Below are 20,179 nucleotides of genomic sequence, written 5' to 3'. Positions count from 1 at the left end.
GCGACAATGCGATGCTCCTACTGTGACAAAGATGGCGATGGTGCGACGCTCCTGCAGTTCTACTACAACGTCTCTGACGTGTGAAGACAGCGGCAATGGTGCCGGGGTTTTGGGAGAGTGCGACGGTGAAGGGATTTTGGGGGCCGCGACGATGGTGAGATTTGAAAGAAGAGAGGTAGACTTTTGGAGATGAAGGGCAATTTGGTCTTTTCTTATAATGGGTATTATACGGATCCCTACGAGGCAGGGACCTTTATCCCCGCCCCTGCCCTGTTTGTTATACGGGTCTCTGTCCTCGTTCCACGCGGGGAGATTTTGCTCCCCAAATCTGTATCCAGATGGGTAATTCCCTGTGGATACTGGCCCCGTCGAGAGAATTTGCCATGCCTACTCAAACACACTTGAGCTTAGTGAAAAACTGAGAGACAGAGAGAGAATCTTGCTTCAAGTTGATCAATTCTTTGCGAAGCTCATAAATTCGAGGACTGTTCTTCTGTTGGAAGCGGTGACTCAGATCCTTCCAGATCTCTTGAGCAGAACCAGCAAAAATCAAGCTTGAAGTGATTTTCTTAGAAACGGAATTAAAGATCCAAGTGCTAACGATGTCGTTCAAACGACACAGGCGAAGCCTATGAAGATGAGACACACCGTCATCAGGAGGAGAAATTGTTCCGTCAACAAAGTCGAGCTTGTTCTTGTCATTCAACACCATTTCCATTGATCTTTTGCAAGACGAATAGTTGTCGTCAATGAAAACCTGTGAGACTAACGCAATGTTTGGGTGATCAAAGGATCAAAGAAGAAGAAGAAGATACCATGCTAGAACCAGTAAAGAGTGTTGGGAAAAAATGATTTTTGCAACTGCATTATCAATTCAGTGTGAATATATATATATATATATGTAATGTCCTAAATTTTTTTTGAAATATTTTACATTTAATTCTTTTTATTATTATCCAACCTTTCAATTTTATCAAAATGCCTACACTACCCTTATTTCCTTTTCCCAACCCTAATCCTAATTTTAAAATTAACTCAAACACTCTCATCTCTCATCTCACACGCTACACACACATAGGAAAAATAGAGAGGTTGAAGATCGGGAAGAAAAAGAGAGGGGAGGAAGGGACGACGCCGGCGGGGCTGGCAGCCGTCGTCGCCGTTGTTGTCGCAGATCAGGAAGATAGAGGGAGAAGGAGACCGAAACAGGGAATGGGGGAAGGAGAAAGGAAGAAGCGCGAAAGAGGAGGTGATGTCCTGCGGTCCTCGTCGTCGCCCCTGGAGACCGTCCCTGCTGCAGTCGGAGCTTCCACTGCCGTTGTCGAGGACTCCATCGCCACCACAAGAAGCCACCGCATGTGAAAGAGAAAGACGCGACACACAAAATAGAGGAAGGGGACGACATCTTATCGCTGCCGAGCCTTGTCGTTGCCGCTTGACAAGGAGCTTCGTCGTCGCCGTCACGGTTGCGGGTATAGGGGTTCGAAGAGAGAAAGAGGAGCTCGCAGAGGAGAGAGAAACGCACGAGGAGGGGGAGCTGGTATGCCTCCGCCATTGTCGCAAGCTGCGCCACCGCGCCTCTGGTCACTGGGAATCGCGCCGACGTCGCTGGAAGCTGCCGCCGAAAACTCTGCAAGTTTGCCCTAGCTCAACTTTGCTTCTGCCGGTTTTGTCCTTGCCGGTGGGGGTCACCGAAGCTGCTAATGCAACATCCTCTTATTTTCTTTGGTAAGACTAATCTTGTTCTGCCTTATCTTGCCATAAAGCTCTATTATTGACTCTGTCCTTTCCTGCTTGATGTCCTTTTCTGTCTTTGCTTAGTTTTAAACCACCGTAGGCCATTGGATTCGCTGCTATTGTTACTGCGGTTTTGTTCCATGTTGTTGATACTATGGCTGTTGTTGATGTTGCTGCAGTGAGGATTGAAGTTGTTGCTACTATTCCGGTCCAAATTTCGTGCTCTTTTATTCCATTCTACTTCAACCTTCCTCACCTTTTATCTTGGCACTCTGGTTTGGTCTCTTCGGTCCCTTAGGACCAATTTGTGAGTAGACTTTACATTTATAATTATTTGATTGTGTATCTATAATTATTTTGACATATATCTATTATAATCTTTAAATTATACTCACTATATTTACCTGAACGATTTTAAATTGATCAGAATAATTGATTTATTAGAATTAAATAATTAGTTGTTATGAAGTTTATACTTTTGGAACTATACATGAGATCATATATTTTTTTTATGAATCTTTGCATTATTTTCAAAATGTTTGATTTTACTTGAATATCTGTTTTTGAAGTATTGAGGTATTTGTTGATATTCAATTACTTTAAAAATTGTGAAATATGTTTGAAATTTCTTATGATTGAAAAAAAGTATGATTGAAAAAGATTTCTTATGAGAAAGTATTGTCTGATTTGATTTGATTCAATACCTTATATATTTGAAAGATCAAAGATTTGTTGTATTTGAAATTATATGTTTTGAATTGATTTGGGAGGTTCGTATTAGAAAACCGTAGTTAACGGCGGTTATGACGTTAACCTAAATGCATCTGACTCAGACCTCAGCTAGCAGGGACATTGCTAGCCTAACGTGTAGGCCTATTATTCCGTATGAACACACGAGAAGAAAGGACTACCCTTAGAGGTGGAGCCGCTTAAGTGTGGATTATTTGATTTACTTTCTGTATGAGAACTCCCTTATTAATTCACTCATTCATATAAATTATTATATTCTAACTAAAATTATTTTCATAATAATGTTTATATGATCTCATATGAATTATAAATATATTGTCTAGTTAATGTGTTACAAAAACTCATTCTGTTTTTTTCTAAAAATAAAATTTTTAGAAATAAATATTTAATTATGTAAATTTTCTGTTCAAGATTAATAATCTGCGAGAATATTTATTTTTTGTTGAGTTTTTAGGCGTCATCTACTCTATATATTATAAGCAGAATATATTTATATTTTATTTTTATTAAAAATATGTAATTATTTATTTTTAAAATTATAAATTTATTAAAAATATTTATAATTTTTTTATTAATCTTATATTCAAATCTGTTAAATTTATTGGGGACAGGCCGTGACAATATATATGCTAATTGCCTAGTTGTACTTACTATTATGCTGACTCATTCTAACTATTATCAAAATAGAAAATATTTTTTTTTAGGTGTAGCAAATAAATAGCAAATAAGGTGTGGCTATGCTATCATCTAAAAATTAGAACGTGAAAGACCAAATTGATGTAAGTCGTGAACGGTCCCATTGAGGAATATGGACAAACCTGGTTGTGAATAACACCTCTCTGAATCAATTCTATCAGGACAATAGCACCTGAAAGTATATTCTTCTTCATCGAACCCACACCTCCCACCACTGCTCGAGCACTCGCTGCAATTTTCGGCCGTCCAATTCAGCAAAAACCCTCTTCTCAGCGCCTCTTCAACCCCTCCTTTCTCATCTTCCACCCACGTTACGCTCACTGTCCCCCTGTAATTCTTCCTCGCCAACGTCAAATTGTCAACGTCATCCCCATAAAGCGCCACAACCGATCTCGTTCTGTTTTCAGCTGAACACCCAATACTATGCTCTTGCATGTTTTCACAGCCATACAACAGCAACACTTGCTTCTGCTTCGAAGCAACAATGAACCTTTTGCTGCGGCCGGTGAAGTTTCTCACTGGGGCAATACATTCGGTGGTTCTTAGCCCCGAGAGCGCAGGGATGGACACTCGAAGTGATTGGTTGCTGTAGAAAATGTTTTGGACAGCGTATAGAGCTCCTGAGATATTGACGATTGGGAAGCCATCGTGAGAGCAAGTGAGTCCGAAATTAGGGAGACCACAGTAGGAGTTTTGTTTTGATATGATGTAGAAGGGAAAGCTTATGTTTTGGTGATTAGTATCACCACCGCAAGTTTTGGGCTCACATGCTTGGAACTTTGGATTCACAGAACACAGAGTGATTCTTGTTAGAAGAAGGAAAAAGATTATTATGTACGAGCGAATAATAAGGGGAAAAGAATAAAAGAAACTGAAGGTGGATAAGAGTGTTCTATGTTTCATTTGGAATGTTCCAAGTTAAAGGCTGAGAGACGGTGGAGTTTGGGGAGGAAAGGTGAACTTATCATGCCATCTTTTTTTTCTTTCGAGCTTAAGCTTTCAATTGCAGTCTACTATTGTTTGAAGACTTTGACTATATCTTTATGTATGGTTAAAATGTATTCGGCTATGGATTATGGAAGCTAGACGCGCATGACCGGCACAATTGAGTTCTTAGGAAAACAATGACCACGGTTCCCATCACTCTCTTTCATTTTTCAATTTTTCAGTTGGGGAGGTATTGAATATTGACCACGGCCATGGAAAAGCATACTATTAGGGCACAGTCAGTCAACCCTGAAACTACCACACACTTTCCTAATCCTATCTCTTTCTTCACTCCTTTTCGTCTTCTTATTTTTTAGTTCATGTTTTAGCGATAAGTAACTACGTAGTTGGGAAATTATTTACTGCTTTCCATACTGCTGCGCCATCTCTTACTTTATATGAGAATTGAACTTGTGGATTCGCTGATTCGCTCATACAAAATCAGTTATAAGAAATATACAAAATTTTGATTCAACTATTATTTTTATACAAAACAATGTTATGTAGTTTTATGTTAAAATGCAAAAGGAAAAAGTATAAGGAGCCAATGGTCTAAGCGTACAATGTGTACAATGGAAGTTTAGGAAGTATTAGAGATATGATCATTAGTGTTACATTGTCCTGTCAGGTTACGTTTTTGGGATGAGTGGGTTCATTACATGGTATTAGAGTTCTAGATCCAGAAGGTCAAAGGTTCGATCTTTGGTGAACTCCAAAATTAACTTAAGTTTTTAGGATGAGATGTTTATTATCCATGGTATTCGGATATGAGATGTTTATTATCCCTGGTATTCGGATGGTTATTCTGGATAGTGTGGGTGATGTTCATTTTATTCATGGATCAAAGGTTTAGCCCATTGTACACATTGTACACTTAAGCCATTGACTCCCTAGCACTACCCAATGCAAAATTCCAGTGGTATCTATGCATATACTCCAAATCTCTTGCCATATCCCTATACCAATTTCATAAAAATTATCCCAATTCCACGGGATTGTTTACAACAATCGGATGGTGGCAAAGTGGTTAATAACAAGAAATAGAAATATGCATATAATTATGGTGGTGATCCATTTATTGAGTAAATTCTGGTCCCTGAAATTCATGTCATTATCCAATTTGGTCTTCTAGATTCCAATTTCACTATAATGGTCCCTAAATGAATGTATTCTGATGTTGCTAACTTGACTTTTACCTCTATCCATGGTGTAGGTTTTGGGGGTAGACTTGGCTATTCTGGACAAAATTGATTCTGGATTGGATGTTGCTGCACTCAGAGATTTTGCAAGTGCAGTCAATCGTATACTGACCCCAAAGAATTCTTTGATGAATTGATAACTCACTATCGAAGAATACTAGATCTTTTAAATCCCACACATGTCTATGTTATGGTAAGTTACAACTAATCTTACACTCTTATAAGTTTTGAACTTAAAGAGAATGGATAAGATTCAGAGTGAAGATAGACAAGATTCCTTCTCCCTATTTTCTAATGAAGTTTTGAGGAAAATGTATCTTAGGTGATGACACTCATATGAATGCATTCATATGTCGTACTTGTTTCAGTTTAAATTTCACTTCTTATTCATCTGGTATTATAGATGTTTGCCTGAGTTTCTCTTTTAGGAGCATTCTTGGAAATAGACAACATATAATTAGGAGCAGTGATTAACCATACTCTGTTAAGAGTAATATTTATAGGCCTCACAAAAAGTACTCATCTAGAGCTTTCATTTCAATCTGATATCTTTATTCATTCTTATATTAGTGTGCTTGCTCCAAACCCAGATGACAGACTAATTTTATGTCATGAGACTTTCTTCAAGAACATTTTAATTTGGAAAACTGATAGTCCCACAACTGAAAGATATACTTGAATTTTGTCTTATTTGGTATCTGTTCATTTTGATTATTAAATGTAAACAAACAACCTTAAAGCTACAAATGTTTCTGAGCACACACCATTTCATACTTCCTTATGTGAAAGAACATCGGTTGGAGACCCTTGACATAATAAAGCAGGTGTTATTTAATATAAATGAAGTCATCCTTGGTGTCCAACTAATCTGTTAGGGTAAAGATTACAATGTATATATATTTTCTTTGTTTCTATACGCTGGAAGATGAAAAAAAACTTAAAACTTGAAGGTTGAATAACATTGCATCGACATTAGTCTCTATTAGTAACCTTTTCTTTATTTGTTAACATTTTATATATTAAGAAATGAGTAGCTTTCAGATGCCTTTTTCTGTTCTAGTAACTGCAAATGAAGACAGAGCTTCAATAAGAAAAAGAAGGAGGGGGAATGAACTAGGGTTATATATAGGGGGAGGGACCAAATTGGGTCGAAATTTCAATCTGGCCACATCAATTAGCCGTTACAACATTCAATGTAGCATTCGTTGCCACATCATCGCTGCAATTGCTAACTCATTACCGGAAAAGGGTCCGGGGACCACTATGATGCCTGGAGCTTGATCTGATGGACTTCTATAGTGAAATTAGGATTTGAAGGACCAAATTGGGCAGTGACGTGAATCTTAGAGACCATTAAGAGAATTTACTCTCCATTTAATCTTAGATAAGTTTAATACTTCTTGATTCATGGATGATTAAGATAATCTTATAATTATGTTTGCAGAGGCAGCATTTTGGGATAAGGTTTATGTTCTCAAGGAATGAGATGATGGCTAATTGGCTATTGAAGTTGAACGAAGAGAGAGTTAAAAGAGTGGAAGAGAATCAGATTGCTTGTATTGCAAGAATGAAATTGAGAGAGGTTGTTACAACAAAATTGAGGGGAAAAAAAATAATAAAATATTAAAATCTACATAGCATGTGCTCAGCTATATGATTGTTTCTAATTTTGTTATTTATCATAACTCATTCGGGTCGGGTCGGGTATCCACTATCCAACATAAATAACGAGATTAACTATAAGGCAAATTTTCTAATGTCTTTAAGTTTGATATGGAATTTGTCATACTTATCTTTTATAGAATTAAATATTTAAAAATTATTTATTTTTATATTTTTTAAATTAAATATTAATTTTTATCTCTTTTTTAGTAGTAACTAGTAATCACCAAATTAATATTAGTATTGTTAAAAAATTGATGCAACATATCATTAGCCAGCACTATACTTTTAGTTAATATTTTAAAATATTATTGGTTAATATTGACTAAAAATAATAAATTATACTAGTTTTATAGTATTGTTTTTTTATATATAAAATAAAATACTACACATAAGATGCCGGTATTATTTGATTAATTTTTATGAAGAGTGTAATTTTGATGTAGTAATAGTGTAAAACGTTTTATACATAATTGTGCAATTACAATGCTGTTAATATAAAAGATAGTTATTTTTATTGATGTGGCGTTATGTGATTGGATACATGTATAAAACAGTTTTATACAGTAAACAATACATCAAAATTAAATTCTTTTTATGAGTTGAAACGTTACCTGTCATATGTTGTGTTCTCCATATGCTTTCACTACACATATCCCAAGGTTTATATATATATATATATATATATATATAAAGAGAAACAAATTTTCTTCCAATAAAATCTAATCTTCTCTGTAAATATGCACTCGTTAGTCGTTATCGTATTTGGAAAATGGCAATTCTTTGTTGAAACAAACAAAAACCTTGAGCACCTTCTAGTATCGATATTCTTAGGAAATCATGTATGGTCTTTCCCATCAAAGTTTAGCAGCACTCTTTATTTGTATTGCAAAGGTAATCAGCAATCACCACACTTTCGTTCGCATGTTTTAACTATTGGCGTCTATTGCTTGATCAATTACGTACATTTTAGAATCTCCGATCTCAATGCATACTTACAATAAATTATAGGTACCACTTAACATGAAAACAGAAAATGTTTCAAAAATATCTTTCCTCCTCAAGGCAATAGATTTAATTACTTATCAGTGAAACACAACTACCGATTTGTAATTGGTACATATAGACAACTTATGGGGCACGATGCAATGAACTTAACTTACAATAGAAGAAGATTCTGTCAATGACGATACAATAGTAGAAGATTCTATCACCAACCTTATCTGAGAAGACAGAACAGGCCTAGGAGGCAATTCCAGGAAATTCATGCTGCCTTCCAACATTTCTACAACTTTGCTCATTGTTGGTCTATCATCTGGAATTGGTTGAATGCACCATAAACCTACCACTGTCATTTTCTTAACCACATCATTTTCCTCTATGATCACCTCCCCATCATCATCTGGTCCTAATTGACTGCCTTGCTCAAGCCTTTTGTATATCCAATCAGGGAAGTACATCTCGCTTGATTGACTTGGTTCTGCAGTTATGTTCTTCTCCTTCATTCCTACCATTTCTAGAAGCATCATTCCATAGCTATAAACATCAGATTTATATGAAACTCTACCGAAATGTCTATTTGACACTTCTGGAGCTATGTACCCTATTGTTCCTCTAGTTTCAGACATTGAAATATGACTTTCTTTTCTAGGACAAAGCTTTGCTAGCCCAAAATCTGATATTTTGGGACAAAAGTTTTCGTCCAAAAGAATATTATGTGGTTTTATGTCAAAATGTAAAATTCGAATGTTGCATCCTCTATGCAAATACTCCAATCCTCTAGCAATCCCTATGGAAATTTGATACAAATTATCCCAACTCAAGAGTGGAGTACTCTTAGGGTCCTTTTTGTAAATAAAATTGTCAAGGGAACCATTGGACATAAACTCATAGATGAGAACTTTCTTATGACCTTCAAAACAAAATCCAAGAAGAGTGACAACATTAACATGAGAAGTTCTACTAATGCTAGCTACCTCGTTAATAAATTCTTCACCATTTCCTTTGGATGGATTCAATATTTTGACAGCCACATCAAAACCATTGGATAACTTTCCCTTGTATACAGCACCAAAACCGCCTTGTCCTAATTTATCTTTGAAAGAGTTGGTCATTTTCTTCACATCCGAAAATTTATATCTCTTCAGAGTTAAGACTCCATGATTTTTCAAGAAGGTCTCAATCTGTTGGTTACTCTTTATCTTCAATGATTTTGGCGCTAAACAAGTAGCCAACAGTCTGAAAACTGTAATTACTGCAACTGTTACACCTGAACCTGATACAAGTAGTAGTTTTAGAGAATTAGTGGTTAAGAAACATTTAACATGATTTGATTTTCTATAAATGTTCTAGAGAGAAACAGAACCAAACTATGTGCTATGCTTCTGGGATCTTTCCTAAGAAAGTTATGATGGTTGGAATGTAATTGACAGAAAGGGCCGTGTGTAATCACACCCGTAAGAAGCTTCAAGGGGAGCTGTTTGATCTCACATGACCATGTTGTGTGATTAACAGAAATTAAGGCTGTCAAGGAGCTATACTAATACCAGAAAGTAGTACAAGTATCCTTCCTTGTACCCAATTTACCATCAATTAAGGTTATGAGGAACGCTAAGGACCAACACGTTTAGGGAAAAACAAGAGAGAGTGAACTAGTGTTGGTTCAAAAATAAGGCTAAAAACAAAACAAGAAGTGTTGTTACTAAACATTTCTCGAGGTTATAACATAAACTTGGTGACCTTAGGAAAAAAATAATTAAATAACTGGCGACTTAACTAGCGTAGTGCCATGCGACAACAAGAGAACAGTGAAGCTGCGGTCCAAAGTATTGACTTCTCTTCTCAGTGTCTTTGAAAGATGATCGATCAGAAGACATTCCGTAAGTAGTCTTCTTTCGCCTTTGATAGAAATAGATGGCCATGGCCATGGCAAGGGCTAGCACTCCAACCACAACAGTAGCCACTAAGAAGATGCACATAAACTTTCAGCTAATATGTGTTTTTCGTAGGTATTCAATAATGAAACAAACACAACACAAAATATCACAGGAGGCCGGATGGATTACCTGTACCTATAACTATCCATCTCAAATGATTTCCTGCAAGGGTTGACATTGAAAACAAAGATGAGTTTTACCTTAAACAGTTAACAAGTTTAATGTAAAGCCAGCAAACATAATCGTTAAAGTTTGAGTGTGTGCTTTTACCAAATGTTATATGAAGAAAGAAAGAAGCATTAGCCATAAGAATGTGAATATGAGGAAGGTGAAAAGAAGAACACTTGCTAAGGAAACTACAAAAAAATGATCAGAACTTAGTAAAATAAAGGATGAAACTGGAAAGGCCATAACTAGCGTAGGAAAGTGAAGTATTGAAGCAAAAAGATAAGTGGGGACAGTTAAGACGTACTGTTACGATGAGGACATTGGAGGTCGTTAGATCCATCAGGGCAATAGCAGGTAAATGGATGCGTATCGTTGCTCCCGCAACTTCCTCCACTGTCCACGCATCTCTTACAATCTTGAGAATAAGTGTAGTTCACCGACACACCTTTACCGAAATACAGAGCAGAAGCTTCACCACCTCCGTCCCCCTTCAAGGAAACAGCCTCAGCGGCTACTTGGATACGATGACGGCAATTCTTGAGGTCTTGATGACTTGCCAGCACCTCTTTTTCCGTACCATTATAATACACAACATGACCACCACCACCGCTACCAACGCACCCTAGGCTATGGTTATCCGAATATATAGAGGAGTAGTTGCAATCATAGAATATGGTGATGTTGTGCACTGTTTGGTTATAGGTGAATAGAGTGTCATTCAGAAAATAATCGAAACTGAGAGAGCAAAGATCAGGTTCTCCGTCACGTGGAATGGGCACCAATTTCACCGTGTAATAGTTAATTAGGGGATCCTCATTCTCCACACTGAATTGTTGTGAGCCCATGTTAATGTAAGCGTGGTTTTTTTCGTATCCATCATCATTCTCCTCCTTGCAGTAGGTAAGCTGGAGATTTTCATCGCCGCCACACTGGCGGGGTCGGTTTCCCCCCCAGAAAGGGTATTATACTTCTAGTGCGCCACACTTAAGTGGCTGGCTACACAGGAAGTGATAATTATTGGAAGTTGGTGATTGAGAAAGGGATGGTGGCAAAGCGGCCATCAGCAACAAAGATATGGTGATCCCTATGTATGTAACCACCATAGAGAGTTCACTATGGACGTGCCAATCCATTCTTCAACAACTCGATACAGCTTACAACTATTTATTTATTTGCAGAGTAGTGTGTACGCAGGAAGCATTAAGATCAGAACACGAGTTATAGGTCTGATGGTGTTGAGTTCTTAGGAAAATAATGGCCACGGTTCCCATCACTCTCTCATTTTTCATTTTCCAGTTCAGGGAGGTGTTGAGTGTTGACCACGCCCATGAAACAAAATGGGCTGCATCTTTTAACGACCAATTAGGCAGAGTCAGTCAACCCCGAAACTACAACCTACTTTCCTATCCTCTCTCTTTCTTCACTCATTTTCATCTTTTTACAACTACTGCTTTTCATGCTGCTGTACCATATCCTATTTTATATGACAATTAAACTTGTGGATTCGCTGATAAAATATCAATGATAAGAAATATATATATTTATCTTAATCCAAAATTTTGATTCAACTTTTACTTTTATACAAAAGAATGCTACGTAGTTTTATGTTTTAGCGATAAATAACTACCTAGTTGTGAAATTATTTACTGCTTTTCATACTGCTGCTCCATCTCTTACTTTATATGAGAATTGATCTTGTGGATTTGCTCATACAAAATCAGTTATAAGAAATATAATTTTTAATCTTAATCCAAAATTTTGATTCAACTATTATTTTTATACAAAAGAATGTCCTGTAGTTTTATGTTAAAATGCAAAATTCCAGTGGTATACTCCAAATCTCTTGCTATATCCGTATACCAATTTCATAATTCTTATCCCAATTCGACGGGATTGTTTACAATAATTGGATGGTGGCAAATTGGTTAATAACAAGAAATAGAAATATGCATATAATTATGATGGTGATCCATTTAATCTTCGGTGCGTTTAATGCTTCCTGATTCATGGATGATTAACATAATTTTATAATTATGTTTCCAGAGGCTTTTTGGGCTAAGGTTAAAGTTCTCAAGGAATGTGACGATGGCTATTGAAGTTGAACAATCAGAAGAGAGAGTGAATAAGAGTGGAAGAGAATCAAATTGCTTGCATTGCAAGAATGAGGTAGACAGAGTTTGTAATAACAGAATGAAGGAAAAAAAAGAATAAAATCTGCATGGCATGTACTCAACAATATATATCAGCTGGAGGACATACTTCTATTGCTTCTAATTCTGTTATCTATAATAACTAACTCACTCTTTCGATTCTGGTATGCATGGATAAGAGTATAAGACTATGCACAGGGGATTAATAATATGCATAACCTCTAATAATGGCCTCGTTTCTCCCTACTATTGTAATAATGGAGTTAGATAATGTCTCTTAATTGTATTAGTTGTTTAGGTGATATAATTCTTGTCATGACACTTTTGGATTTTGCAGCGAGTGCTTGGTATCAGAAAAATACAAAGTAAGGGAGTTTTATAGGAACACTTGTATATCTTTATGGTCTCAACTTCTAATACATGGAAAAATAATATACTTGCAGTACAATACAAAAATGAAGTCAATTCACAATATAGTAAAAGATTCTGCTGCTACTATTACTGATCATGCAGCAGATAGAATTGGTTTAGGTGGAAGTTCCAAAGATTCCATGCTGCCTTCCAACATATCTATAACTCTACTTATTGATGGCCTATCATTTGGCAACGTTTGAATGCACCATAAACCCACTATAGTCATTCTTTTGACAATATCATTTTCTGCAATGCCAATGTTTTCGTTATTGCCCAATTGAGTGCCTTGTTCAAGCCTTTTGTGTATCCAATAAGGAAAATATATCTCACTTGTGTGATTTGCTTCTGCATGAATGTTCTTTCTTCCGCCCACAATTTCTAGTAGCATCATTCCATAACTATAAACATCTGATCTATGAGAAATTCCACCAAGATGTTTATTCCACATTTCTGGAGCCACATATCCCATGGTTCCTCTAGCATCGGACATGGAAATGACACTGTCATCACTTCTAAGACTGAGTTTTGCTAGCCCAAAATCTGATATCTTAGGGCAAAAGTTTTCATCCAAAAGAATATTATGCGGCTTTATGTCAAAATGAAAAATTCGAATGTTACATTCTTTATGCAAATACTCTAGCCCTTTAGCTATTCCTATTGCAATTTGATATAACTGATCCCAATTCAAGGATGGAGTGCCTTCATCATGTCCCTTTTTGTAAATAAATGTATCAAGAGAACCATTAGACATAAACTCATAAATAAGTGCTCTTTTGTTACCTTCTAAGCAAAACCCAAAAAGGGTAACAATATTTATGTGAGATGTTTTGCTAATGCTAGCTACTTCATTGATAAATTCTTTATCCTTTCCTTTGGAGAGATTCAATATTTTTACAGCCACATCAGAACCATTTAGTAGCTTTCCTTTGTATACAGTACCAAAACCACCTTGTCCAAGTTTAACTTTGAAGAAGCTAGTCATTTTCTTCACATCGCAGAATTTATATCTTTTGAGACTTAGTGCTCCATGACTTTTTAGGATTGCTTCAATATCTTGGTTACTTTTCGTTGTGAACCAAAATACTTCTTCCCAGCTGGATGATTTGTATCTTAAGCAACAAACTGTACAGATATATATCAACACTAATCCTGGAATCACTATGGCTATAAAACCTGTTAGAAATACATTAAGAGAAAAACTGTGAGAGTTGCAGTTATTTGGATTATAGTTTACAAAAAGTAATTTGTTCTCTATTCTCTGAAGAAGAGAAAAATAAAAAGCTAACATGCTGTTTCTATTCAAATCATATTTGAGAACAAAAAAGGTGTTTAAATATACTAGCAAGTTGACGTTTTCAAATGCATGCAAAGACATGAGTGCTTAGATATCACTAGAACTATTTTATCTTTTAATTTTAGGTCAATTATTATTTTGGTTCCAACGCTTGCCCAAATCAGAATTTGGTTTTTGACGTTTCAAATATACTATTTCCGTTTTAAAAATTTTTAAATGTCCTATTTCAATCTCAAAAAATTTTAACCAGATTTAATGTTATCCCACCATTATATTTGACACAAACAATTTGTATATTAAAGATCTAACAGCATTCGATTTCAGTATGTAAGTAAAATCGATCTACTAATGATCATTAATATAAAAATTGTTAGGATTTGGAGTTTGGGACAAAAAGAAAATTGAAGAGAAAAAGTATTACAAGACGGTTTTGGTCATGTTTTTCTAACACATAGAAAAAGATACGACTTAACTAGTAATGTCATTAAACGTATGCGTCACTAATTCCGTTAACTATTAGTGACAAATTTAATGGTAGAACAACATTAAAGGAATTTATTTAAAACTTTTTAGGTTAGATATAGAATGTTTGAAAGGTTAGAGACCAAAAAATTTTGAAAACCAAAATAATAATGTATCCTTTAATTTTTCTTGTGCCAAAATGCCATCAATTATTTGTTAATAAGATCAAATATTTATTAGAGAAAAATTTAAGGACCAGCGATTTTAATTTATATTAGTCAGTATTTTTAGATTAATATTGTACTTTTATCTAACACTTTTAAATATTACTAACTAATTGTTAGTCAAAAATAATAAGTTGATGATAATATTAGAGAGGCAAAATAAAAAAGTCTAAACTTATCTTATTTAACATTCATTAATTATAACAACAATTAATAAATACTAAATAAAATAAATATTAACTTTTTCTGATTAATTTTTTTTTGTTACCAAACCTTTCCAATAAGGTAATAACTAAAGAAGAGGAACCGTTATCAGCTTACTTGTCTAGTATTATAACATAGCGGGATGTTCTTGGTATTACATGAATTAGACTAAATAAAAGGGAGAAAAACATACCTACTATGATATGCCTTAATTTCCATTGCCAACGATTACCTGCCACTGTAAAAGTAAACATTAGTATCAAATGTTTTGTTTGGTTTGTGTTCCTAAATAAATATTACGGACAGAGAGACACAAAGATAATGCAGATAGTTGTGTCTCTGTATTGCATTTAGCTATAGTTGACAAAAGTTAAATATGCCTCTGTCATATTTTTTAGAATGGACAACACATAACGACATAAACAATGATCAAAATTATCTTTTTTTAATAAAATAATTAAGATGGAGAGAGATAGAAAAAAGGAAAACTAGAAATTTGTATAAAAAATAAGGACACTTTGATTCAAAAAATTTTATTAAGCAGGGGAACTTCATATTTGACCTCACTACCTATTATTGAACTCTTGCATCACTTTTTTCTCTTCTACCTGGGAACAAGAAACCTTAGCACATACAGCTGTCTGGAGGGACCAGCTGACCGCCATCAACCTCTCAAGGCCGTAGTGATCTTCCCTTCACTCTTTTCTCTCTCTTCTTTCTCTCTTCTCCCCTTTCTTTTCTATGGTACTTGCAGTATTTGTTGTTTTATGTTATTTATGGTTTAGTTTTAGTTTTCTATACTCCTTTGCGGTGTTTTCTCCCTTGTGTGTCTTTTTTACCAAGGTATTGTGGCATATATATTTTGGACACGAGAGAAATATACACCAAGGGAAGATTGTTGTCTATGAAAAAGCATTCAGATAAAAAAAAAGTTCAGCTTTTTTATACTAATATTAATATTTATTTCATTAATTCTTTATTCATTCATGTGCATATTTATAACAAAAATATTTATTTTCCAATTTTTATGACCTGATCAATGAAAGCATAGTTATAGATTGGGATCAAGTGGACTTGGTCAAAAAATAGGTCACTAAGTTAATGGGTCAATTGGCGAGCTATTGTTTGAATTTTTTAAAAATATAATTTAATATTAGTGACATAATATATTTAAAAATATTATGTATAACAAGAAATACTTGGCCTAATAATTGTCAAATTGTAACTAGTAAGTTAACAAAAAAATTATTACTCATAAAAATATTATTTCAATATAAAAATTACCTTAATATATAAGTAAAAATTTATATGTACTTATTTTTATGTAAATTTGATACTTAAAAATGGTTAGATAATAATATATCAAACTTATCAAATTATCTAACCATTTTTAAATATTAATTTTATATAAAGATAATTGTAAATTACCACAAAACTACTTTTGTATATATAAATAATATATATACTTATTTTTTTACAGTATGAAAAAATTTATCTATTATAATATATATAAAAGACACACATACTAATGTACTAAAATAATAGTGTAAAATTTAGTTAAAAGAATTAGGTTCCGAAATTTTAGAGACAAATTTATATGACACCTTCTGGGGATGGGATGAGGGAAAGGATCACATACTTGCGCCACGTGGAAGATAACAAGAGAGGGCAGCGTTAGATCCGTCTGGGTAAGCATTATTGCTTCCACAAACTCCCTCACTCCTCATGCATCTCTTGCATTCTTCTGGGAAACTATAGTTCACATGGAAACCCCAATTCAGGGCTTCAATGATTTGATTATCAACTGTAACATTAGGGTGCAGAGCACCCTCATCAGTTGCCACACGCAAACTACGCCCGCATTCCTTCAGCTCCGGGTGCTCTTTCAACACCTGCTCTTCCACACCCTCATAGAACACAACATTATTATTCTTTTTGTTCCGATGATTTGATGAGGACGGACACGTGAAGTTGGAAAATCCAGCGGGACAATCGTAGAATATGGTGATGTTCTGGACAGTTTCCGAGTACCAGAAGGAGGGGCTACTCAGGTTGAAGTCGCGTTTCATGGAACAAAATTCGTGTTTCACGATTGGTGGCATGGGTATCATTCTCATCTTGTTCTGTACGCTATCAATATGGATCACCTGGAATTTCTGTGAGGCGATTTGAATGGAAGCGAACTGGCCAGTTCCAAGCTCGCAGGTGAGGTTGAATTGGTCGCCACCGCCGCAGTACCGCGGCCGGTCTACTCCCCAGAAAGGATAGGATATGTTGGAAATGGTTCCGCAGTTGTACAGCTGTTTCTTGCAAAGGAAGTAGCGGTTGGAAAGTGGTTGTTGAGAAAGCGATGGTGTCAAACTGTTTATTAGCAACACCAAAAATATCATGCTCCTTACGGGGATATGCATATGGATATCGATATGATTATCCATTCCATTTCTTTTTTGGGCAAAGGGCCCTTCACATGCATAAATATTGATCTATACACCGTATCATTCACGGCGTCCTGAAGAAAAGGTAGAATTGTTTGGTAGATGCTTTGCTGTGAATACAATTATAAACAACCTAATTAAATATATTAAATTATTCGACGACTAGTATTTTTATCCGTAATAACAAAAAATATAAATTTTTTAAAATTACGGTTCATTTGATTCTAATAAAATAAATTATTCATGACACAAAAGATTTACAAAATTAAATTATTTTTTATAAAAAAAATTATAAATTGATAAAAGTCTTTAGCTAAAAAAATTAAGATTTCTGTAGATAAAAAATCAAATAATAAAATTTTTAGTTATTATTTTTATATGAAAAAGTCTAATTTAACTTATGTCTTTTACCTTTAATTAAGTGTTAACAGGGACGGATTTACAGGGGCGAGTGGAGGCCTCGCCCTCTCTTCCGGCTTTTTTTGAAAAAATTAATAGTAGTAATTTATTAAATATGATTAAATTTTTTAAAAAATTCATTTAATATTTAGTCTAGTATACATAAAAATTCAGTCAAATCTGAATACTAATTATTTTTAATATCTAAAAAATAAGTAATAATATTAAAAATATATGAAATAGATATTATTACTAATATTTTTTAATTAATTAAATAAAATTTTTCAAATCCCATAAAGTGGATTCTTTTTCTTCTTACGATCGTCTTTCTTTATTCATTTGGTATTAATTATCTTTATTTCAACTAATATAACTGAAAGATTTTTTTTTGCTATGAATATTGTAAACAATGACTCAGAAACAAAATGAAAGATGAATTTCTTGCTAATTGTCTTTTAATTATATTGAAAAGAAAATTATTGAAAATTTTGACACAGATTCTATTATCAATGAATTTTATGATGCGAAGAATCAATCACTTCGTTAGTAAAATCTAAAAAGTACACACATATGTTTTGCACCTTAAAATATAATCTCTATCAGTATATTTTTGTAATACATCTTATATTATATAATTTTTTGCATGATGTTTTAATATTATATATATTATTGGCCTCTCATAATAACATTTCTGGATCCGTCCCTGGGTGTTAAGTCTATTACACAAATAGAAATAATTAATTTTATACTTATTATTTAAAAATAATATTTTTTCTATGTATATAAAAATATAATTAGATATTAGCATAAAAAAATTATATTGATAATTATAAAATTAATTCAATTATTTTTTTAAACAATTAAATTTTGATTCTAATTTTTAGTTATAACATTAGTATTCTCTCCAAATTATATGTAATAAATATTTGAAATAAGAGAAATGAAAATATAAATTAGAAAGATAAGCAGTGAAAAATTAAAATTAAATAAAAAACTAAAAAAATACGTATATAATAATAATATTTTTTATTTAAATTATATTATTTTGTTAATTTTATTTTTTATAGAACAGAAAAGTAGAAAAAATAGAGAAAAGAGAAAGAAAGATAAAGATGAAGAATGAGAGTGAGAGTTTGTTAAATTTGAAGAAAAATTTTATTTTAAATGTAATAAAAAATATCAGACATATTTTGATTTGTCAAATTACTAATATAAAATATAAATTATATATAGAGTGAAAATGGTAGAGAGAAATAGAAAAATAAAGAGAGATGGATAAGAAAATTTAGAAAGGGAGTTTATTAATTTTGGAGGAAAATATTTTTTTCTCAATTTTAATAAGAGAGTGTCATGTGACATATTTGGTTATTAAATTAGATATTAATATATGAATATGATACATAATATATGCATATTCCAATTTTAATATTTCAATTTTAATTTTAATACAATTAAAAAATGTCATGTTGCACATTTTGATTGTCAAATTCATAATTAGTCATTGATAATTGATAATGTTATATAAAAGAGATAGGGTGGTTGAAGGAATGAGAGAGATAGAGAAAGAAAGAGGGAGGAGGGGAGAACTCTTTAATTTTAAAGAGAATGATTTGATTTTAATTGTAATAAGGGAGCGACATGTGGCACATTTTGGTTATAAAATTAATAGGGAGAAAGGAAGAATTCTTTAGTTCTTGAGTGAAAGATTTGATTTTAATTACAATAAGAAAAATAATATGTAGCACATTTTGGTTGTAAAATTAGTAAAGAGGAAGGAAGAATTTCTTAATTTAAAAAGAAAAATTTTGATTTCAATAATTACAATGAAAAAATGACATGTGACATATTTTGGTTGTAAAATTAATAATATATAATAAATTTTTAATTATTTTTATATAAAAATATTTTCATTTAAATAATTGAAATTAATTTTATACACAAATTATCTAAAAGAGTTTTATATAAATATTTAATTTGTATGACTATATTAATAAAAATAATTAATGTTTAAATTTATCTATTAAAAATTTATCTAAATATTTAAATCTCATCTAAAGATTATAATTTTATGGAAAACAACTATTTGTATCCATGAACTTTGCGAACGCGGACAAAAATATCTATTAAAGAAGGAAACTAACGTATCCATCAAAGATGGATTCCGTATGACAAAAGTACCATAATCCTAAATTTATGTTGACTTTTTAATAAAATTCTAAAATTATCCCTACCATTATCTTCAACCCTTCCTTTTTTATTTTCCAAATCTCAAACACCTCAATTGCCACTACCTTAACCACCCTCTATTCTCTACTACTCCACTAACCACTATTGCCATCATCTTTTCATGCTGACGATGACAAAGACGACAATAAGGCAATCAGGCAATCCATCCGTTTCCGCGCAACGCTACCACCTTCAACTGCAGCCACCCAAACTCTAAAATTATTAAAATTATCCCT

At 33.4% G+C, this 20,179-nt stretch overlaps 3 protein-coding genes and 1 long non-coding RNA gene across 5 annotated transcripts in view; 1 reads left to right on the top strand and 3 right to left on the bottom strand.

Moving 5' to 3' along the window:
* LOC107490347 (LEAF RUST 10 DISEASE-RESISTANCE LOCUS RECEPTOR-LIKE PROTEIN KINASE-like 2.5) overlaps positions 1–4,086 on the bottom strand; it is an 18,317-nt gene extending 14,231 nt beyond the window's left edge. Inside the window, exon 1 of the mRNA XM_016111123.3 lies at positions 3,306–4,086. Within this exon, the coding sequence (XP_015966609.1) occupies positions 3,306–4,086 (781 nt within the window). The remainder of the gene's footprint in view (positions 1–3,305) is intronic.
* LOC110281305 (uncharacterized) lies at positions 4,005–7,137 on the top strand. The gene is made up of 3 exons (XR_002376023.2): positions 4,005–4,138; positions 5,384–5,562; positions 6,814–7,137. It is a non-coding gene; the product is annotated as an uncharacterized LOC110281305 (long non-coding RNA).
* A 673-nt stretch (positions 7,138–7,810) lies between these two features.
* On the bottom strand, positions 7,811–11,444 carry LOC107490348 (LEAF RUST 10 DISEASE-RESISTANCE LOCUS RECEPTOR-LIKE PROTEIN KINASE-like 2.5). Of its 2 annotated transcripts, none has more exons than XM_021143956.2 (4): positions 10,440–11,444; positions 10,097–10,129; positions 9,808–9,993; positions 7,811–9,306 (listed from the first exon to the last, which is right to left on the bottom strand). In XM_021143956.2, the coding sequence occupies exons 1-4, from the start codon at positions 10,978–10,980 to the stop codon at positions 8,186–8,188; spliced, it is 1,881 nt and encodes a 626-aa protein (XP_020999615.2). In that variant the 5' UTR covers positions 10,981–11,444; the 3' UTR covers positions 7,811–8,185. The 2 variants fall into 2 exon arrangements, with proteins under 2 accessions (XP_020999615.2, XP_052118242.1); XM_052262282.1 differs by having other exon boundaries at positions 10,103–10,129.
* A 1,220-nt stretch (positions 11,445–12,664) lies between these two features.
* Positions 12,665–17,520, bottom strand: LOC107490349 (LEAF RUST 10 DISEASE-RESISTANCE LOCUS RECEPTOR-LIKE PROTEIN KINASE-like 2.5). Its single transcript, XM_021143101.2, has 3 exons — positions 16,523–17,520; positions 15,077–15,121; positions 12,665–13,872 (listed from the first exon to the last, which is right to left on the bottom strand). The coding sequence occupies exons 1-3, from the start codon at positions 17,316–17,318 to the stop codon at positions 12,791–12,793; spliced, it is 1,923 nt and encodes a 640-aa protein (XP_020998760.1). The 5' UTR covers positions 17,319–17,520; the 3' UTR covers positions 12,665–12,790.
* Positions 17,521–20,179: the final 2,659 nt, after the last annotated feature.

The sequence above is a fragment of the Arachis duranensis genome, chromosome 5, assembly GCF_000817695.3.
Source record: "Arachis duranensis cultivar V14167 chromosome 5, aradu.V14167.gnm2.J7QH, whole genome shotgun sequence".
NCBI lineage: Eukaryota > Viridiplantae > Streptophyta > Magnoliopsida > Fabales > Fabaceae > Arachis > Arachis duranensis.
Note: the sequence above shows the minus strand (reverse complement) of the source record. Positions and strands in the feature narration are given on the sequence as shown.